General features: G+C 41.4%; 1 protein-coding gene across 2 annotated transcripts in view; it reads right to left on the bottom strand.

Annotated features, from left to right (window-relative positions):
- Nucleotides 1-23,535, bottom strand: part of SPATA20 (spermatogenesis associated 20) — a 2,234,575-nt gene that overhangs the window by 816,416 nt on the left and 1,394,624 nt on the right. For both annotated transcript variants that reach the window (XM_044087351.1, XM_044087352.1), the window contains exon 14: nt 14,862-15,061. In XM_044087351.1, the coding sequence (XP_043943286.1) occupies nt 14,862-15,061 (200 nt within the window). The remainder of the gene's footprint in view (nt 1-14,861; nt 15,062-23,535) is intronic.

Below are 23,535 nucleotides of genomic sequence, written 5' to 3'. Positions count from 1 at the left end.
AAATAATCATGTGATAAATAGTCAAAAAAGAAATCTAAAATTCTGCTAGAATCCCCGTCTTTTTAGGAGACCCCTTTCTTAATTGTGAGATCCCTGACATTTTGAAAAACACTCTGCAAAGAAAGGTCAGTTATCAAAATAAAGAAATATATGAACACCTTGCATTCTGCAGTAGTCTATCACAGAAGCTAGACACTCAGTATATAGACAAAGCAGTAGATAGACCAAAGGGTAATGCAGAGTAGCACATAATGTAGTCCAGTCAGAGCACTTTTAGAAACATCTAACATGTGGATTTGGGAATGCGATGAAATGAATCTTTTGAAAATCTAAGGTTATCAAAAATCTCAAAAGGAAATTAAGAGATAATACAGAACTTGGCATAAGAAGCAAATCTGTATAAATCCCTTTTCCTAAAACAGAAAGAAGGAGAGTTCCTAAAACCCACTGAGAGACACGACAGTTGGGAAAAGAACAGTCGAGTCTGGCAAGTGAGGAGGAATTCCTCAAGAGGGAAGAGACCTCCACTGTCAAAAGTAACACTGATATAATTAGTGTTTGCCAGGGTGGGGAGTGGTCTTGTAAATATTCATACAGACTTAGTAAACTGTCTTTACTTTGTGGGGATGTCCTCTACTTTTTTGAAACTCCTTCTCAATAGCTTTTTAAATATTTGCTAACTAACCAGTAGCTTGTTGGGACTCTCTACTTTGCCTCTAAAGAAGGTAGTGGAGTGGAGCATTAAATCCATTGGCCAAGTTGGACAAGGAAGATCGAAAAACTGAAAACCCATGAATCAGTGTACCTCTTCTCAACACATTTCATAAGGACCTCTGAAGCAGATGGTCCAAATCTAATTTTCTATCCAAAGGAGAATGCAAAACTTCATTTATAACATCTTCTGGAAGGCTTAGACAGAATGCAGCCAAGCAAACCTCCTTGAAACAGTTTCAGTGGAAAGAAAGTACAGTTGTGTACACTTACCATAAATGTAGATGTTCGAGTGTATTTACTGCTGCAGTCATTACATTTGGGTAATCTGCTGGCAGGTTGCCCTCAGTCGGCCTGAATATCAAAGTCTTGGGTCCTGCGTCGGTTGCTGTCTCCTCTTCCATGACGTCAGGTCGTCAGCGGTATAAAACATGCAGCCGACGCCATTTTATTCAGTTTTTCTTGCCCCAGATGTCAGGTGCCCCCCCAAATGGGGAGCAAAAAAAAATATATATATATATATATATATATATATATATATATGTATATATATATATATATATATATATATATATATAAAAAACAGCAATATATATGTAAATGCACTTTTAGCAACATAAACTTTACCTTCATCTAAAAGCAAATACACCACAAAGGCTTTAGAATATAGTGAAGGAAAGAGAAGTTCTAGAAAAAAGGGGGATGGCGGGTGGGTAACCAGGACTGCAACAGTGAATACACTTGAACATCTACATTTATGCTAAGTGTACACAACTCTACTATGTTCTTTGTGTTTCACTGTTGCAGTCATTACATTTGGGAAGAATCTCAAAGCTATGGATGGAACTAAACAGCATTAAGAGCGGCAGAACTGCAGTGGCAAAGCCTGCCCTGGACCTAGAGAAGAGAGGCAAATAATAATGCTTTGTAAAAGTATGAACAGAGCTCCAAGTAGCAGCTTCTAGAATGTCTTTGGTTGGAACTCCTCTGAGAAAGGCTTCTGAGGTAGAGGCAGCCCTGGTGGAATGTGACCCGATTCCCTTGGGCACCGGTTTACCATGATGCAAGTAGCAGAAATGAATGCAGTGGCTTATCCACTTAGAAATAGTCTGCTTTGATATAGCCTTCCCCTCTGATCCTGCAGCAAATGCCACCAGTAGTTGCTCAGACTTTCTTAGAGATTTGGTCCTGTTTAAGTAGAATCTTAGTTGTCAGTGTATGTCCAATGAATGCAGAATCCACTCCCCCTTGTTCTGTGGATTTGGGTAAAATGTTGGCAGGTGAATAGTTTGGTTAAGAGCCACACTGGATGCCACCTTAGGCATAAAGGAAGGACTGGTCCTGAGGGACACCCTGTCTGGGTGAAATGTAATAAAAGGCTCCACGGCCATGAGGGCCTGTAGTTCTGAAACCCTTCTTGTTGAAGTGATTGCCAAAAGGAAAGCTGTTTTCCAAGATAAAAACTTTACATCAGCAATAGCTGCTGGTTCAAAAGGAGGCTGGGTGAGTTTTTCCAGCACAAAATTGAGGTCCCATGCAGGAGTTGGTGATCTTCTGGGAAGTCTTAAATTTTTGGCCCCTCTAAGATACTGTTTTAGCAGAGGATGAGAAAAGATGGGAGGCTCCGTGTTGTAATGAGCCGAGATGGCAGAGGCATGGATTTTTATTGAAAAAAAAGATAAGCCCTTGTCAAGCATCTCAGTCAAGTATTGTAAAATCTGAGGAATATTTGGTTTAGCTGTGGTCGTTCCTTGTGCTTGGTTCCAAGCACAGAATCTCTTCCATCTATCAGCATAAGATTTTCTAGTACTAGGCCTTCTGGCTTCCAAAATGACATCCATCACAGATTTACTGAGAGGTGTTGTTTGAATAATTACATGATCAGCCGTGCTTGCCAGGTTCAGAGTTTGGAGCTGAGTGTGCAGAATTTGATTGCTCTGCTGAGACAGTAGATGAGGTATTTGAGGCAAGTACCAAGGAGGGAGTTGAGACATATTCCTTAGAATTGAGTACCAGTGTTGGTGAGGCCAGTCCAGGGCAATTAGGATCATTTTTGTTTTTTCCTGTCTGACCTTTAGTAAGACCTTGGGGAGAAGAGGCAGAGGAGGAAAGGCATAGACTGGTAGGTTTTTCCAACTGAAGGACACGGCATCCACTTTCCATGCTTGTCTGTGATAAGTCCTTGTACAGAATTTGTCCAGTTGATAATTTTGGGGAGAGGCAAATAGATCTATGTCTGGGCTCCCCCATTTCTGTGTTACCATTTTGAAGACTTGTGGATCCAATTTCCACTCGTGAGGGTCCATAAGATTTCTGCTTAGGTCGTCTGCCAGAGTATTTTGTTTTCCTGGCAGGAATTGTGCTTGAAGATGTACTTGGTAAGTCAAGGCTGTGTCCCACAATGCCATGGCTAGTCTGCAAAGGGGGTAGGAATGTGTACCCCCCTGCTTATGTACCACATAGCAGTGGTGTTGTCCGTCTTTATCAGTAGTTATCCTGGATGAAGTAAGTCCTTGAAGGCTGTCAGGGCATTCTGAACAGCTAGCATCTCTTTCTGGTTGATATGCAGCTGCATTTGTTTTGGGTTCCATATGCCCTGAATGCATCTCCCCGCCAGGTGGGCCCCCCAAGCACAGTCTGATGCATCTGTAGTTAGGGTTTGGGTGGCAGGGGGTAGAGTGAAAGACCATCCCTTGTTTTGGTGACATGTCTCTGCCCACCAAAGAAGCTCCTGTTGTAGGCAGGGAATGAGAGGAATTATTGTTTCCAGACTGTGACAATGTTGACTCCATAAACTTTTTAGATACCACTGAAGTTTCCTCATATGCAGTCTTGCATATGGAATTAGTAGAATGCAGGATTCCATGAACCTCAAAGCCTGCAGAATTTGTCTTGCAGATAACTGGGCTTTTGTTGCCATCTGTTTGAAGTATATAGTCAGTTGCCTTTGTTTGTCTGGCGTAAGGTAAGCCATCTGGGCAGTTGTATTCAAGCTTGCACCCAGGAATGTAATTTTTTGAAAGGGTACCAGTTGTGATTTCTTTTTGTTTACTGTGTACCCTAGGCATGTTAGAAGCCTTTTTACAAATGCCAGATGTTGAAGAAGAATGTCCTTGTTTTCTGCTTGAATGAGACAGTCGTCCAAGTAAGGATAGATTTGTATGCTTCTTTGTCTGCAAAATGCAATTACTGGTGCCAGGCACTCTGTAAAGACCCTGGGTGCAGTAGATAAGCCAAAGGGCAGTGCAGAGAATTGGTAATGCATAAAACATGCCTTGAAGCAGAGGTATCCTCTGCACGATCTCCTTATTGGGATATGCAGGTATGCCTCCTTTAAGTCTAGAACCACTAACCAAGTATTCTTGCCCAGCATGGGCAGTAACTGTTGTAAAGTCAGCATTTTGAATTTTGGAATGTCCAAGAACGTGTTCAAAATCGATAAGTCCAGTATTGGACGCCAGGCATTGTCTTTTCTGGGTACCAGGAACAATCTTGAATAAAAGCCTAGTCCTTTTTCCTGTTCTGGTACTTGTTGAATAGCCCCCATATCCATGAGGGACATAACTTGTTTCTGAGCCTCTGCCCATTGATGTTGTGGCAGATCTGGCCAACCGTTTGGAATTCGCAAAGTATGGAAATGAAATCTGTACCCCTGGGATACTATTGGGTAATTAACTGCCAATTTTGAGCATGAAGTGCTAATTTTCCCCCCAAGGGGGCTGCCAAAAGATAAGTGATTGGTGATGGTAGAGGGAAGTCATTGAGACTGCTTACTGTAGGGTTGTGCTTTGTTTCCTCTAGATTTGGAGGTAGAGGCACCCCATTGCTTTGACCTGTAAGAACCCTGTGATTGGTATCTAGAGCCTTTTGAGCACCTGGATTTGCCTTGTGAGGCTCTGTTAGACACAGGAAAGGACCAATTTTTAGTAGGCCTGTGCCTACTGAATCTGGGTGGCTGCACTTGTAAGAACCCTTTTACAGTTTGCATAGATTTAGCTTTGTCTTCCATTTTCTTTAAAACCTCTTCTGCCTTATTACCAAACAAAGTATCATGCTGTAAAGGTGCATCCAACAATTTAGCTTTAACATGATCAGGTAGATTTTGCTCCTTGAGCCAGGCATGCCTTCTAATCACAGATCCAGTAACTGCGGCCCTGCAAGAGGCCTCCAAGGAATCAAAACCACATTGCTAAGTATGCTTTCCAACCTGTTCTGCTACATGCAATAATTCCTGTAATTCTTTATTCTCCACACAATCAGAAATCAACATAATTTTCTGTTTCAATAAGCCCATAACATGTTGTTGACATTTAAGCATATGAAACTGGCAGTTTAAGGCCCTAATTGCCAAGGTTGCAGAAGTATAAACCTTCTTTCCCCATCTATCCAGCGCCCTGGAATCTCTATCAGAGGGGGTAGGATTTTTGGCTGTAGAGGCCTTTATACCTTTGGGACCCTGTGAGATAGATGATCAGCAGCAGGATTTTTGAATAAAAATTTGTGGGAGTCAGGAACCCTGTAATATCTGTCTGGCTTACTAGGAGCCGGAGGAAGGGAATCAGGAGCCATGCTCGATTCCGAAAACACATCAACAATGTCTAATACAGGAGGTATAGCCAAAGGCTATGCTGAGGAAGAAGAAGGAAATCCCTAAGCCTCTTTTTTGATTCAGAGAAATCCTGACTCTCCCAATGAAAACGTTCCCTTAAAGTATGCAAGGTTTCTCCAAAAGAATAATCCACAGGAGGAGATGCAGATGGGATGGATTCTTCTGCATCTGAATCCTCATAGGGTGGTATAGAAAATTTCTGATCAGAAGAGGAATCAGAAGAAATAGAAAACTAATCTGAAGATTCATAATCAGTGTCTTGCCTAGGCCTCTTAGCGGGGGTTGGGAACCCCTCATCAAGGTAATTAAGTCCTCAGCCATTTTGATCATCTGTTTCTTAGGCATAGGGGCCTGAGCATGTGGCTCGTGTGTTGGTGTTTTAGACTTAGAAGTTGTTTTTGAAGCTGGCATCGGTTTTATATAGAAATGTTGAGGCCTGAAAACACCCTCAGAAGCTGGTGCCTGCTCAGCGGCTCCGGACCAATCTGAGGGAGAGACATCCACGGGTTCAATACTCTGAGAATCCTGAGGCATACCGGACTCCACATGGGTCTCGGTAGAGGCCTCTGACTCATAAGTAGCGAGCATCAGGGGCTGCGAAAGCACCTGAGTACTGGCAAACCGGTGACTGGCTTAGGAGAAGCTTCTTCGTCGGTTTTGGACCTCGACGGTCTCTCTCTTTTTCTTTGCGTTTTTTGTGAACTCCGGTAGTCGGATTGCTATCCGACATTTCAGGATAATTAAATCTGGATCCAAAATATTTTGAAGCAAATATATACCGATGCTTAATAGTGCGTTGGTTAAATCTAGCACAAAACCGACAGCAAGACAAGTTATGATCTGGGCCTAGGCAAGGAATACAGTACAAATGAAAATCCTCATGAGGTATTTGCTTCCTACAAGTAATGCAATTATTAACTTTTACTGACATCGGTAAGGAGCAAGAAAAAGTTTCCCCAACGGGGTACTTAGCTTTAATTGAAGACTTTGGTTCTGAAACTCGAATGTGAAAATTTCAGGAGTCGGCCGACCGGCACTTGCGAACTGCTTCTGCTTCGGGCACCGCGTGGCAAGAAAGACTGAATAAAATTGCGTCGGCTGCATGTTTCATACCCCTGACGACCTGACGTCATGGAAGAGGAGACAGCAACCGACGCAGGACCCAAGACTTTGATATCCAGGCCGAATGAGGGCAACCTGCCAGCAGATTACCCAAATGCAATGACTGCAACAGTGAAGCATGAAGAACATCACTGAAACTGGCATTAGCAAAATCATAAATACATTTCACAGACAGGTTAACCAATTGAGCCACCAAAGCAACCAGATTATGCAAAGCAGATTGTCCCTCAGAAGAGGAAATAAATGCCAAAAACATTCCCCATGTTCTCAGAAAAGGCAAGTAAAAAACAAACATATCAGAAATTCGAAAACCAAGTACTGCAGACAAATGCACTTTTCCCCCAAAACTATCAAAAGCCTTCCCATCTTAAACAGAAAGAGAGGGGAATATTAACCAAATGTTTATCAGCAGCTGGATACAGAAAAGCAATAACTGCTGGTCCTCATCTAGGAAGAATGTGTAAAAGCTTAAGAGGCAGCAGGCTGTTTTGTCAAGCAAGATACAGACTTATGACAAAAACATCCTCGGAGCAGAAAAAAAAGGAATAGGAGAAGGTCCTGGAAATTCCGGTTGTGACGAATCATAACACTTCCTGAGGGGCTGAGAAATAATATTTTTCCACTGAAACATTTTTTTCACTCTGGAAGTAGTTACAGAGAAAGTGGGCCCTTCAAAGGGACTGGCCAAAGTCACACTCTCCTCAGAATGCGAGTCAGAAGTCTGTGGAGACAAAAATCAATCTGTCCCTCACAATCATTTAGAGGTTTAACTTCTTGACTTTCTTCAGAAAAAGAAGAAGCCATTTTTCTTTTACCAGAAATAGCAATGCAGGAGGGTTAAGAAACTGCACTAAACCTTGAACTAAGCCCAACAAATTACTGTTGTCCTAGGTAACTGAGACAGCGGAAACAAATGTTTACATTTTTGTTTCTTTTTGACAGGAACGTCTAAAGAAGCAGCATCAGTACTGCCAGCAAAAACTTCCCTAGGGATAGGCACAACTTTTTGGCTTGAGTAGCATTCTCTGTCCCTTTTCTCCCTTGCTTGCCAAGGGCATTCCAATAGTGAAGACATGACTGACTCATGGTCCATGTAGCCTGTATGGACTACACCAGAGGGAAACAAGAAAAGATGAGTGATTCAAGGAATCATCTTTGGCAACAGCAGAGTAATCCACCTGTGGCTAAAGCACTTTAAAAGCTTGCTGTGGTGGCAAACACTGAATAAAAATCTGCTTCTTTTTTGTGGCTGAAATAAGGATGAACCAAGGAACTGGTGGGGTTGCTTCACGGTCAAGCTGAAAAAGATGTCTGACTACCAGGAAAGCCTAGCAGCAACAGTCAGGAAGACAGGTAAATTGCAACCCCCCCCCCCCCCATTAAAACAAGTAAAAAAAACACTTTAAACAATTACCTCAGCCCCCCAAAAAGTAAAACAAAGAATAAGTAGTTTAAAATAAGATTAAACAAACTTTTTACCACAAAAGTAAAACAATTATCTTCCTTTAAAAAAAAGTCATGTGACAGTCATTAAAAACATTTTCCCAGCTTTAAATTTAATATTATAAACAAATACATATTCTGTCTTAAAAAGTAAAGTGGAAGGATATTTCCCCAAATGGAACTTACTTGCCAGAAATGGAAAAACATTAGCAGATCACTGATCAATGAAAGCAGGCAAAGAGTGCTCTCTTTGGCATCACAAAATTCTACACGGCTTGGCATCCAAACCTGTTTGGGCATGTGTAAGGTGCCCCTGAGCCTTTGGAAGTCGTCAAGCTATTACAGCCTTAGTAGAATATAATCCATACAGCCTAGGCTACTGCTGCAGTGAGCCATATGAGTAACATCTCCCCCACCAATCCAGAATAGTCAATATACTGACTTTTACTAAGAAAGGGGAATGTCCTATAAATACCCCAAATTATAGGCCTATCTCCTTGATGCCAGTAGAAACTACTGTCCAAGATCCTGGTGACCAGACTTGGAGTGCAAACTTGATCCAATTGGTGATACCAAACAGAGGTTTGCCCCAAGATGGCAGGACATCCCAGGGCCGCTATGAGGTCAATAATGAGTCAACTTGCAGATATACTTAGGGCTGCCCTCTTCACTGACTTCAACTATGCATTCACTTCTCTATACTGGGAGTTCCTCTGGACAGTATTACAATCATCTGGATTCCTCTGTGAATTTCTTAAAATGGTGCAAATGTTTATACAGACACCCCATGGCCCATGTGGTCACCAAAAATGTGTGTTCTGATAACTTTGAGCTATTTAGAGAAAAAAGACAAAGGTGTCCACATTCCTCACTCCTATTTCTCCTAGCCTCTGGAGCAATGAACCTTCACCTGAAACAAAACTTGTCCCACTATGGAATCTCCATTATTAATAAAGTATCATACGTGGATGCATGGTTTGCGTATGACTATACTCTCTGGTTGAATAATCCCAATCTACAAATTAGGGACACACTGCCATCAACTTTGGAAGGATCACAGCATTGACAGCAGATTAGCAAAAAAAGTCATATTTCCACTGAATTTTCAATGCTTAAGACTAAAAGACTCTTTATGGGCATTCAGTGGAGCCTCAAGCACATGTTTGGTATCAGAGTGGCTCAGATCCTCAGTAACATCACTACAGATAATGTCAAGCCCATTCTTACCTTTTGCCAAGACAAAAATTTTAACTAGGTCTAACTTAAATCTCTTTCTTTTAGCTAAGATGTCTGCAACAAGCATGGTCCTTCTGTCAAAATTCCTCTTTTTGGCCAGATGTAGTCTTTCCTGGGCAATAGTCTTCTTATTGAGAAATTTCAAAAAACTGTTTACAAGATTTACATGTGACAACAAACATGCAACATCCGCCAGGAAAAAACTAATAACCAAAAAGAATTTTGTTGAACTGGTCTTATAACCTATGCAGATACTGCCAACTGGCAAACTTAGCACACTTCATCCCAGCCAGTATCAATTCATGGGCTTGAATATGGGCCAACAATAAGGTCACTGGAGACCATTGTCTGGAAGCAATCAATATCTGGAGATATTTTATTCTGGATGGACTTTCCAGGAAATGATGTAGGTCTGTTATTCTTTGTTAAGTGTTAAGCAGAGATGTAAAAATGACTTAATTGGTGGCAGTACCTGTAGCTATGAAGTCTTGGGTGTGGCTCATCAGAACTAGGAGGAGGAAATCTCATTGTACTGATTGACATTATGTCAGAGTTGCTACGGCCTATCTCTTCTTCCTCTCCCTGTTCTATCATATCAAAGTTGATTATAGCACTGAAATCTTTTGAGGAAGACTGTAAAAACAGTACTAGATCTAATAGATCGTGCATGTTAGCACCTACAAAGTATGATGAACAAACTCCTGCAGTACCAGACCAGGTATACTTTATACACTTCAAGAAACTTCACTTTTGGTACCTCATAGCAGCACAGAGGAAAGAAATGATGATGGGGAAATGCAATTGCTGAAGATGCAAATACTATGGAGCTGCCACAGAAGTTCCAGTATTTGGTTTAAACAACTTCCGAGACCACATATGCACTTAGAAAGGATATACACCCCTGACCTAGATTCTGGGTCTTATGCTCCAACAACTTCTACTTTAAACGGTTTTGAAGAAAAGCAACTGTTACAGATTCAACTGACATAATAATTAAGCAATGGAATCCTTTGTAAGAGTTAGCTATGTTTGTCTTTTAAAAAGACTACGGATTTTAAGGAAATAAATTATTTCTGGTCTATTGTTCTTTTTGCATAGAAATCTTTAGCATAGGACATTATATATAATAAAGATGCAAGAACAGAGTTCTGGTTTGGCCTATATTCTGTACCAAATAATTAGAAAATGTTTAATGTTGTGCTGATAATACTTTTTAAATATAACTATTTATTTGAAATGTGTTCTGCAAATAGGAGAAACACTGAGTGTTTATACAGTCTGTTAACCAAGACCATTGCAGGGAATCCACTGAAAAATCCTCATGCGAATTCTTGCATGAATTACAAGTATACAGGTTGCCATGAGATAGATAACTTTTAAAATGAGGGAAGCCTGTGGAGAAGAAATGGTCAAAGAACAGTCAGAAATGAAACACTAAATGAAAAAATCTTTCTGGTAGTTTGATGTGTATGGTCTTGGGTCCAGATGGCTTCCTATGAAGACCAATGTTTGTAAAGTCTTTAGAACATTCCTCCATTTCTCCAGATTTATCTAAGAACAGACATAAGTGAAGCAAATAGTTTCTGGCTGACAGAAGAGACTTCCTTGTTGTGGCAGCCAGGAGAACAGTTGAGATATGGGAATGTAAAAATCCCTATGAGTCATAGCTGGGCTGGAATTACAGTCATGCATTTGGTGAACACCTATGGGATTCTGAGAAGTCCAAAGGTCATGGCTCGAAACAGATGGCCATTATCTCCCACCCAGAAGTATAAATACCTTCTAGACTCCCTGGCAAACACTCTGTGCAGATAAGTGTCGTGAAGGTCTATACAGCACATCCAGTCACCCTTCTGTTGTCAAGGAAAGGTGGCTTGCATCATGCACATCATCCAGAATTGTCTCTTCTTTACATACTGGTTTAGGCAACTTAAATCTAGAGTGAGCATGAGGTCCCTTGATTCCTTTGAAAATAATCATAACCCTTTCTGGCCTGGTGGAACCTCTAGGATGGCTGTTTTTTGAAGGAGGTTTGCATTCTCCTATGACACTGTCCTTTTATTTTTGATGGGGTGGCACATCTGGAAGAGGCAAGGACAACATTTTTGGGGTTAATGAGAATGGGATGATGACATAGCCTCTGAATATTTTTCTCTTCACCAAGCTGTCTTCTATAATGGTCACCCACATACCTAGGCGAAGAACCATCCTGCACCCATCTTCCTTCAGAGAACATCAGTCAATCAACCCTTCAGGAATGCTGAGGTTGCTTCCCAGAGAAAGGAACACTGAACCCCTGGTTCTGCAGACCTTTTCTGCCCCTGCATCCTCTGCCATGGTAGCCCCAGTCTGAAGAGAAGTCATAAGGAGAATGCTAGGATTTTCTGAGCCAGAGTACTTTGGACCCTTACTGGTTCCTGATGAATTATCTCTGTGGGGGTCTCAAAGTAGATTCCTAAGGAAAACAGAGTCTTAATGTCTTGCTCACTCCTTAGAAGTTTTTCTTTAGGACCAAACAGTGAGGATCCATCAAAAGGGTCCTTAACAAAGGATGTCATACAGTTAACCACAAAGTTGCACAATCTTATCCTGGTGAAGCACCTTACAGTAATGTCAATACTTACTACTCCATCTGCTGCATTATGCAGTAGGCCCATGCAGAAGTTGGAAATGGTTAACACAGTCAGCACAAGAGAATAAAGTTGCTTTTGAGTCTCAGAAGTGGTAGCTTCATCAAAGAGTCTAATGCTTGCTCTGCAAGAGCCCTTTGTAATCTTGTCATATGGCTCACATAATTTAATGATGTTAGGGCAAATATGGACCTGCTAAACTGTTATCGGAGAGATTCTTCTTGTTTGCTGCTGCCACAATAATATAGTCCACCAGACAGCCTTTACTGCAATGTGGTCTTTCCTTAGGTGGGTGTAGAACCTTATCTGGTTTGACTGGAACACTCCCTACCATGCCTTCTCTACCAGAAGATACATGGTTGGAATCACCTAAGAGGTAGAGGGGGAAAACCCAAAGGCCTCAAAAAGATTTTCTATGGAATGTGAGGTCAGTGGGCCAAAAACCCCTCCACTGCATTAATTGTAACATTTCACCAAATATGGCATCCACTGGAGGGGAATGTGGGCACCCTTCCCATTCATTGAGGTCAGTGTCCAGTATAAAAGACTCGCTGGGGAAGCTGATATGTCTCCTCTTGCACATATGTTTTGTGGTGGTTCCAGAGGGAACTCCTCTTCCAAAGCAGCCAAAAACTTATGACAACTCTCACAGACAGCTTAAGGCCTTCAGATCTATCCTGTCCATGGGAAGGATGATGAATAGGAAGGGCTGCAGACTGGAGGCTGTCCAAAAGTCGAAATGAATCGATGGAACATCTCTTGCCTGTGTAGATAAAACAGCCATAATCTGCTTCATGAATATAAAGGCAGATGCTGCATCCATCGGTACCCCAAGACGTCTGAGCTGGTATCATGTTACTCCCTACATAGGTGGACATAAATGATATTTAAAGATGCAGGCACCTATGTTGATAGACTAGACTGGCCTAATATCGAGATCAGTGCTGACTGATTCCAGCACTGAAAATAGTACTGAATGAGCCAGTGCTGAAGACCTGGCAATGAGGGGTGGATGCTAAAACTCCTTCTATTCAGGAATATTTGAAGATGAGTGAGTTGGACATTTCAGAGCTGGCACCAAAAGATTCAATTCTCTAAGTGCCGACATAGGACGCTCCAGCAAAAACAATGGTTTGAAACCTCTGGCACTGACACTCATATGAAGTAAAGAGCCTCTCTGTGGGGAGACGCCAACCAGATCAATCCTAAAAACTGAGGGGGATGAGATCGTACCCACATCAATCTGTCAGGGTTTCAATATTCTCTAATCAAATCCCACAGAGCTCTGGACTGACCTAGCAGATTTCAGAGATGAGATGTAGACAGAGGGAGGGAGGGAAGGAACCTTGAAATCTCCTTCTCAGAAGAACAGCTGCTGGCTACTCTTCTGGGTGAGCAATCAAACAAGAGATGGTATTGAATAGATGGGGCAAAGACCACCAATGAAGGGATGATCTGGGGAAAGTTTGTAGCAAGAAAAGCTTGTAGTTGACATTTCTCTGATTTTCATTTTCTTCTCTCTTCATCTTACTTTTTTCCTCTTTCTTGATCTTTCTCTCCATCTTTATTTTTTTCTTAATAAAATCTAAAGAGTAAGCAGGAAGAAGGCCCTAAAGGATTAGCCTATTTATTTTTCCTTTCTAGAGTAAATGAAGGCCAAAACCCTTGCAGGTATCACAGATGGCCTGAAGATCCTCCAAACTCAATACACAAAGAGGCTGTGGGTATCCTTGCGAAGGATTTTTGTCTACAGTGCATGCCGTTTCTGAAGCCCTTATCCATAGGTTTAGCTAGAAAAGGCAATAATCAAAACAGCTACAGTCATTATCAGTACAACAGTAAAAGCAAAAACAGTAGGGAGAATAGGAGCAATGACAGTACACCAATAAATACACTATATCAAGTGATAAAAAACAGCAAACCATCCACAGACTATGAAAAGTAGTGACTGGGTCTGCCATACCTAAAAATGGGAGCAGAAGAAGTCAAAAAGTTTTTTTTTTTTTTAATAATCCTGAAGAAGAAAAAAAAAGGAAGGAGAAATATGAAGAAAACAAAACTTTCAAAAGACTAAATGTAAGTTGGAAAAACTTTGAAAAAAATTTCAAATAATCTGAATGATGGTCAAGCTGATCTGAACTGCTGAAGTGGCAAATGATATCTGAGGAACAGGAATATGGAAGGTGTTTTCCCACTTGAAAGACAGATCAGTTGCTGAATGAGATCTGCCCGGTGGTGATTACCCCTACCCACATTTGAAGTGGACAGACTGGATAATATACGATCAGTAATTTGGAACCTTAGCAGAAGGGAGAGGAGCATGAGATGTAGAAAGAATTCAGGACAAAGCTACAAGTTATTTACCTGTCTAAGAAAAATGTATAGTGTGATGACAAGAAAGGAGAGTGAAGAGCTTTTCTAAAGATCTGAAAGTGGCCAAATTTATGTATGCAGCACGGAACGCACAATAGAAAGGGCAAGGTCAGAGAAGGCCCTTTCATTACAGAAAAGGGAAGAGAAACCTTAGGTCTGTTTAGCCAACAAAGCCTGGTCTTCTGAGACATCACAGGATAGGAAGAGGAGTGTGAAGAGAACCTAACTGACAATGACAGGGAGCAGAAGATCCTACTCAGTATTTGTAGAACATAGAACTAAATAAGAGAGGAGCTCTTTTTAGTGACGTGCATGCACCTACTTTGTTTCACTTGGTGATATTAATGAAGGACAATAACGAAGCAAAATATGTTTAAGTGTTTAGATTTGTGTGTTTAGAGGATAACATAAGCATTTAGTGGCAGTGAATGCTCAAGCTTTGGGACAAGAACTGCTTTGGTTTATCAGTTGCTGGAGTGAAGAGTTTAATTATTTTATGAGTTGACTTTGTAAGTGATGACCTCCTTTATTGTGTAATCAACGTGTAGGTTAAGAAAGACTACTGGAGGACTCCAAAATACTGTGAAAGGCGATGTATGACATATTGGTACCTCAGTGACAAATAGTGAGGACGGGAGAGGAGCTTATAAGTCACTGATTAGTTCAACATGGTTCTGACTGTTACGAGACATTTTGAGTGCCTAATTTATTATACAATGAATGGCCAGCATTCTTACCTGTTTAAGGGCTTGATGCTTTGCCATTAGAGTTCGCACCATCTCTGGCAGTGCCACTGGAATCTTACATAGACGATTGGAAAAAGCACTTAATATCTGACTTGACTTCAGCTCCCAGTCTTTGCGATCCATAAAGTTTGATAATCTCAGCAGGTTGGAAGCAGCAACAGAGTTAGCACTAGGCTCTGCTCCATCTTGATCTGAAAAACAAATGCTAATACTTAACATTATCCAAGCCATACAGCAAGGTACACATCAGAATTACATTTCTGAGGAATGTCACAAGGTGTGTTACCCTGTCACTGAAGACCAAGAACAGTACTATCCAAAGCCCCTATTCATAAACACACACACACACAAAACTGGGTTGATTTTTCATAATGCAAACTCCTCCAGCTGCTTCATAAGTCACTAGAAAAGTAGCCAAGACCATGTCTGTAAGCACATAAAATGATAAATGGATTAACAAAATATGGGTTACTTACAAGGCATATCATAACTTCAAAAGGAACCAAAAACGGAATTGCAGTGATTGTAGTATGCTGAACCATGTCTCTAATTATTGGGAAACTCACAGACAAGAATATGTGTCATGTAGTATACCTCTTTCATGGATACAGATACAGTAAAAATCTTGTGGATATTAGTCTTCTTGTGGATATTAGTCAACAATCCAGGTTGTATGCAACTTCTCCACAGAGAAATAATAATTTAAAGTTCAAAACTATATTTTTAAATTAAAATCACAATTTCAACTTTCTCAAATAAAACTTATGAGAACCCATCAGAGTAATCTTGCCAATTGTAACCAACAGGCTTTCTCTTGCTCCAAGGTAATTTGCAGAAAATTGGAACATATGTCCCAAGAAATTTCAGCTGATCTCTGTTAGCAGAGCAACCCAGAAACAGTATGCAATTTTCTGAAAAAAAAAAAACTTTAAGATATTTAATATGCTTACCCTTCATCAGTGAGCAAAGACAATGACAACAACATTGAATAACTCCAGAACTGAGACAAAGACTGTGACTTTTGTGAGTTGTTTGAACTGATAAAATATAGAGGGATATCGGATAAGGAGCAGATATTAAAAGAAGCAAATCTGTCCAGACCTAAAACCATGAATGTCAGCAAGCTAAGTGAAATTACAAACACAAAGTAAAAGACATTCAGTGAGGAAATAGAAGAGTACAAGATAAAATGTGAATCAAATACTAAAAGATAAATGAAGACTAAAGTGAAGCTAGGCAATAAGAGTAACAGCAGCAAGAAGTACACAAAGTATGATGCAGCTGAAATTCAAGTCACACATACCAGGTATGATGTCTATAAGGGAGGAAGTGTCCAGAATCTAACCAGTTCTGCAGAAGGTATGGCAGAAATAATCATTTTGTAATATAGTGCAAAAAAAGCACTCAAGAGTTTAAAAGTTAATGAAGCAAAATATTAAAATAACAGTTTACTGGTATTATTAAAACAGAAATACATGATTATATTGATTCAAAGAGTGAAAAGGCAGTGCAACAACATATTTAGTCAAAATGGCAACAAAAACTCAGAATGAATATATAAAAAGTTGATTTATGCCTAGTGTAACATTATTCCAGAAAACAATTTTAATTAACTGTGCATCCCTAACCCAGTTTTATGGAAATTGAATGGGGGAATGAAAATGTCTCTAATGGACACAGGCTGTAAAATGGTTCATTTCCCAAGACCCTGCTTGAAAATGTTTCAACTCTCAAGCTCCTGATTACACTTATCAAAAGGAATGAGAACTTGTCAGATATGGGATGATTCATGGCTAGGCTTAAAGTCCTTGTGGTTGTTAGCCTAGTAAACACTTATGAACATATGTGATTGAAAGGCACTACAACTAAAGAAGCATGAACATTACCAACTCATTAACAAGACCAAGCAAAAAAAAAAAAAAAAGGAAGTTATGTACTCACCATAACACTCCATCTTTGTATTTTTTAAACACCTTTATTGAATTATCAATTGTGACATAGGCAAATTTACATTCATATAAAAGTAATCAAACTATATTAACATAACAAATATACTTCACATATATTGCTATATATCATATAACCTTAGCAAATATAACAAATTTGTTGAGCATTTTTATTCTAAACAGTTGGGTTCAGATCTGACCCTCGGATCCAACTCAGCCATTTTTTACAGTTCGTGGCCACCAGAGCACATAAGCTCCTCCCTTACCCATAATGCACTATCCCCTAACATTCCTCAGATCTTATTTGCTGGCTTATAGTTTTAGATAAAAACATTTTTGCATATTGAGAAGAAGAACCAATATATGAAGTTCAACCAAAGGAATATTAGTCTTTTATAACATTATTGTTCTTCCAGAAGTTAATAGCTAAAAACATAGGGGGCTGGTGGGAGGGGAGTTGAGAAAGAATGAAAATAGACAACACAGATGGAACATTATGGTGAGTACATAACTTTCTTATCCAATGTCAAATTTTCACTGAGTCTTGAACAACTGGGACAGAGTGCCCAGCAACCTGAATTCCCAACAGGACTCCAAGGAAGGTTATCCCCAAGTACTTTTGACCAAAGGCTGCTCTTTCCCTCAAGACCAGATCCAATTTTGTAATGAGTAATAAAAGTATGATGATTAGTCCAAGTCACAGCCACACAGATATTGTTCAAGGAAGACCTGGATTAAAATAATGATGAAGTTGCCAATGCACCTGGTTGAGTGGGATCTCAAAGTTATTTATTTATTTTTTTCTGCAAAGCCAAACCAAATTTGTTAAAGGCAAAGGAAATGCAGCCAGCCGTTTGGCTAAAGTAACCTTTGCAACTGGCTTGCCTAATTTCAATTCCACAAAGGAAATAAACAACTTATCTATTTTTACAAAATTCTTTGTTCTATGCAAATAGAAACATAACTGTTTGTGAACACCCAGCAAATGTAATGTATTTACCTCTGTTTCTGAAACTTGGAAAGAAAAACTGGAAGATTAATGGACTGACTGATGTTGGATTCTGACACCACCATAGGAAGAAAGGAAGGACTGGTTCATAGTGCTACTCTACCTCTATGGATTATTAAATAAAGAGGCTTAGAAGATAAGGTTTGAAGTTCAGAAAGTCTTCGAGCAGAGGTAATGGCTACCAAGAAGATGGTTTTCCAGGTTAAAAACTTTAGTTCACATTTTGCTGCTGGTTCAAAAGAAGACTGGGTCAAAGCTTGTAGTACCAGATTTAAATCCCAGGGTGGAGTTGGATCTTGAAAAAGGTGGTCTCAGAAGAAGGGTACCCTTATAAAGGGCTTAAAGTTTTGAGGAAGCTAAAGTAGAACTGCCACTTCCTATATGAAAATGTGAAATGGCTGCTAGCTGTGCTTTATCAATTGATGAGTTAGCCCCTTCATTAAAGACTGAAGTCAGGAACTCAAGAGCATTATGTACTGGTGCTGAAAAAGGGTCAATGTCTTTTTGCTGCACCCAACAAACAAATCTTTTCCATTTACTTCTGCAAATCTTTCTAGTGGAAGCTTTATGGGAAAATAAAAATATATGATGGACAGGGGAGGACAGTCTACGTTGTCTGGTGATCAATGGAAGTGAAGAAGCCATGCAGTCAACATTAGACCTAAAATGTCTGAGTAAATCATGTCTCTCTGGTGAGACAGGAGGTCTGGTATGGATCCAGAATCCATGGTGGCGAACTAGATGAGGCCAAAGACAGGGGAACCAAATCTGATGAGGCCACTAAGGGGCAATGAAGATGACATTGTTCTTCAACTGATATGCTTTCTGGAGAATTCTGAGGATTAAGGGGATTGGGGAATACTCGTACAGTAGACCAGGGGACCAAACATGGAGCAGAGCATCTCTCGGTGATGCCCCCCTGTGGGGGGGGGGGATCAGGGCAAAAATAACTGCTGCATTTGTTGCCGAGGGTAGATGCAAAAAGGTCTCAGCAAAGTTGGCCCCACTGATGGAATATCTTTTCCGCAGCTCTCAAGTTGAGAGACCAATTGTGAGGTAATAAAACTGACTGCTCAACTTGTCTATTACACTGGATTTCCCTGGAATGTGCATTACTATCAGAAATCAATTGGATGAGACTGCCCATTGCCACAGTCTCAGAGCTTCTCAACACAAGGGGCAAGATCTGGTCCCTCCTTGCTTGTGGATGTACCATATCACAGGCATACTGGCTACCTGAATCGGAACAGTCCCAAAAGGGAGAGAGTCTTGAAAGGTCTACAATGATAGGAGTACTTCTCTCATTTCCAGGACACTGATGTACATGTTGGCTTCTTTGAAGGACCAAGTGCCTTGGACTATCTTTCCCAAGACGTGCTCTCCCACCCAATTTGGGAAACGTCAATGGTCACTATTGCCATTGGCTGAGGAGGAATGAAGGGATGGCCTAGCAGAACCTGATCTGAGCGAATCCACCACCAGAGGTATTTTTTGAATGCTGAGTTATTTTGGTCTGGGTGGACATAGGCTGGTATAGAATGGGCCACTGAGTCTCCAACGTCCATTAAAGAATTCTCATATGACATCTCACTAATGGTGCCATAACTTTTGTAGCTGACACTGACTTCAAGGCTTGTAGAATCAATCTAGCCGATACAGAAGAATTTAATTTTGAATTGTTTTTTTTACTTGAATTTGAACAGTTTAAACTCTTGGGAAGGGAAGGGAAGCTTTTACTGATACTGTATTGAACAAAGCCCCTATGAACTCTAGTGTCTGAGCTGGCTCTAGCTGAGATTTGTTGTGATTGATGGTAATCCCTAGATGAGAGAAAATTTGGAGTAGAATGGACCACTGAGTCTCCAATGTCCATTAAAGAATTCCATATGATATCTTGTTAATGGTGCCATAACTATTGTAGCTGACACTGACTTCAAGGCTTGTAGAATCAATCTAGCTGATACAGAAGAATTTTGAATTTTCTTTTTGACTTGAATTTGAACAGTTTAAACTCTTGGTTCATTGGTGTGTACTAAGCTAATAGCCCTGGGGCCTTTACAAGCCTAGCCATAGGATTACCCTGGCATAGTGCCACCTGACCTTAGTTCCCATTGCTTCTGTCGAATAGAGCCCCTGGAGTTATCCTCAGGGTGAACTTTCTGTTTCCCATCCACTCATCAAGATATCTCTTGAAGAGGGTCAGTGAGGTGCTCTGCTTGACATGTATGGAAGTCTGTTCATAGCATGGGCAGTCTCTGGGTTATGGACCTGTCCCTCCAGCATGTTCGGTTAATTGCGGTAATGAGGTTGAGGTCTCTGGAGCATGTGGTGCGGAGGGATTGGGATTTTCTTTAGATGTAGCATTTCTAACACAGCTGGGTCAGACATGGCTTTGTAAGTCAAGCAGAGATTGCCTCTAAGTAGGCGATATGAGACAGAGAATAGTTGGAGTTTTTTGAGTCTCAACATATAGGACAAGTGTTTAAGGCCTAGGATCCTCTTTGTGAGGTACGTCTGTGGCCTCTCCAGTTGTTGCAGGTGTCTAGTGAGGTACATGCCAAATGGGGGCATTGTACTCGATGACTGGCCTAATGAGGGAAGAGCAGAGGGAGACAATGACCTCTTTCTTCCTGGACACAAAACCCTTAGTAATGAGATGTGCCACATAGAAGGACTTTCTGACCACAGTGGCAATGTGGTGATCAAAAGTGAGGTTGCTGTCAACTTGTTCATAGGGTCATAGGTTGGTACTAGGCTATCTGCCCTAGGGCCTATACAAGCCTAGCCATAACAATTCCCTGGCTATTTCTTCCCACACTATTTACTTCCCTCAAGCCCTGTCTAGCAGGGTGACTGACGTGATCCCTGGGGTGAATTTCCTTTCTCCCATCCAGTCATCAAGGTTCCTTTTGAAGAGGGCCAAAGAGGTGCTCTGCGTGACATGTATGGGCAGTCTCTTTCAGAGTCTGGGGAGTCTCTGGGTCAGGAACCTATCCCTCCACTATGTTTTGTTTATTGTGATGACAAGGTTTAGATCCCTGGAGCGTGTGGCTCTGAGGGATTGGGATTTCTTTAAGTGTAGCATGTCCAACAGCTCTGAGTCTGACATGGCCTTGTATGTTAAGCAGAGATCGCCTCAGAGTAGACAATATGCGACAGAGTATAGCTGGAGCTTTTTAAGGCGGTCAGCATAGGGCATCTGCTTTAGGCCTGTGATTCTTTTAGTGAGGTATTTCTGCGGCCTTTCCAGTTGTTGCAGATGTCTTGAGAGGTATATACCAAATGGGGCGTTTGTATTCTGTAATGGGTCTAATGAGGGATGAGTACAGTGGGACAATGACCTCCTTTTTTCTGGATGAAAAGCCCTTAGTGATAAGGTGTGCCACATAGAAGGATTTCCTGACTGTTGTGGCGATGTGGTTATTGAAGGTGAGACTACTGTCCACCTGTGTCCCTAAGTCTCTTATCACACTTTTGGTATTTAGTGTACTTCCACCTATGTGGTAATTCATGAGTACATGTTTTTTCCCAAAGGGGATAACTATACATTTCTTGGCATTGAGCTTGAGCCCATGGCTCTGGCACTAAGCATCTGTTTCTGTAAGGCCCTTTTGTAGAGTATCAACATCATTTGGGGATTCAATAATGGCTCCCAGTTTGCAGTCATCTGCGAACTTTGTTAGCCAGAGTCCCTTAGAGTTGGCCTGCACTTCAGAGAAGTAGATGCCAAGCATGAGAGGTCCCAGGACTGAACCCTGAGGTACTCCACTTGTCTGGAGCTGGATTTGGAGTCAGCTACTTTTACAGTGTGGGTTCTGTCAGTAAGCCAGTTGGCAACCCATTGAGTGACATAGGGATTAATGCCCAGCTTAGTAAGTTTATCTATGATCCCAGAGTGGGGGATGGTGTCAACGGCTTTGGCGAGGTCCAGATAGGCTGTGTGGACTTCCTTACCCTCATCCACGGCTCTGGAGACTGATTCGAAGAAGTCAATCAGGTTCAGGAGACAAGATCGGCCCTTCACGAACCCAAACTGGGTGGGGTCCAGTGCTTTAAGGTTGCCAAGGTCTTTGCTTATAAGTTCCATGATAAGTTCCATGGCCTTGCAGATCAGGCTCATCAGACTGATGGGGCAGTAGTTCCCAGGATCCAAGGTGGATTCCCCCTTGTGGAGTGGGATAACTGTAGCTGTGCGCCATTCAGTGGGCATGAAGCCTGAGGTGAGGGTATGATTAAACATGACACTTAGGACAGGTGCCAGTTCATTTTGTAGTTCATGTAGTACACAGCCTAGGATGCCATCTGGTCCCATGTATGCTGTATTCCTAGCTTTGGAGAGTGTTTTTTTTTTACCTGTGTGGCTGTTATTACCGGAATTTGGCAATCTTCCGGTATTGAGATGGGCCATTTAGGGGGTGTATTCCCAGATCTCTTATAATGCCTTCTGTGTTCAGTGGACTACCATCAATGTGGTAATTCATGGGAACCATGTTTTTCCCAAACGGGATGACGACATTTTTTGGCACTGAGCTTAAAGCCATGGTTCTGACACCAGTTGTTGGTCTCAGTGAGGCCTTTCTGTCAACATCACTTGGAGAGTTAATAATAGCTCCAAATTTGCAATAGTCTGCAAACTTTGTCAGCCAGAGTCCCTTTGTGTTGGCCTGGACTTCAGAGATGTAGATACCAAACAGGAGAGGACCCAGGATCAAACCCTGTGGGACTCCACTCATGACTAGTCTGCAGTCTCACTTTGAGTCAGCTACTTTCACACTGTGGGTTCTATCTGTGAGCCAGTGTGCAACCCACCTGGTGATATAGGGATTGATGCCAAGCTTAGTGAGTTTTTCTATGATTCCTGAGTGGGGAACGGTATCAAAAGCCTTGGCCAGATCAAGGTAGGCTGTATGAACCACCTTGCCTACATCCACAGCTCTGATGACTGAATCAAAGAAGTCAACCAAGTTGAGCAGGCATGATCTACACTTCACAAAACCAAACCGTGTGGGATCCAGAGTTTGGAGAGTCCCTATATCCTTGTTTATTAGGTCCATGATGATGTGTTCCATAGCTCTGCATATCAGACTTGTCAGGCTAATGGGGCAATAGTTCCCAGGGTCTGTAGTCACTCCTCCTTTGTGGAGAGGGATGACTGTAGTAGTGCGCCATTTGGAAGGGACAAAGCCTGAGGTGAGGCTGTGACTGAACAGGGCACACAGGTGAGATGCCAGTTCACTCTGTAGTTCATGTAGAAGACAACCAGGGTAACTGTCAGGTCTCATAGAAGCTGTATTCTTGGCCTTGGACAGTGCTGTTTTAATCTGTGCAGCAGTAATACTGAGTGCCTGGCAATCTACTGGTATTGTGATTGGTCCTTGGGGGGGTAAAGTTGTCACTGAATCTGTTGGCCAGTATGCAGGCGATATCTGTTGGCTCAGTATAGGCGGTACTACTGTGCAGTAGCTCAGAGCAAATCTGGGTATTGCTGTGGAGATTCTTTACATAACTACAGAAGGCCTTGTGGTTGCCTTTACTATCTAATGCAATTCTGTTTTCATAGCTAGCTTTAGAGGGTTTGATGAGGGATCTCAACTTTTTGTTGAGGCTAATAAGGGAGTTTTATCAGCCTTGGGACTTTGCCTTATTCTGCATCAGTTTCCTCCTTCTGTTGTAGAGTTTATGGCAGGGGACCACCAGATTGGCTTCCTTT

Source organism: Protopterus annectens, chromosome 11.part0 (genome assembly GCF_019279795.1).
Source record: "Protopterus annectens isolate FY-2018-M chromosome 11.part0, PAN1.0, whole genome shotgun sequence".
In the NCBI taxonomy this organism is placed as follows: Eukaryota; Metazoa; Chordata; order Ceratodontiformes; family Protopteridae; genus Protopterus; species Protopterus annectens.
Note: the sequence above shows the minus strand (reverse complement) of the source record. Positions and strands in the feature narration are given on the sequence as shown.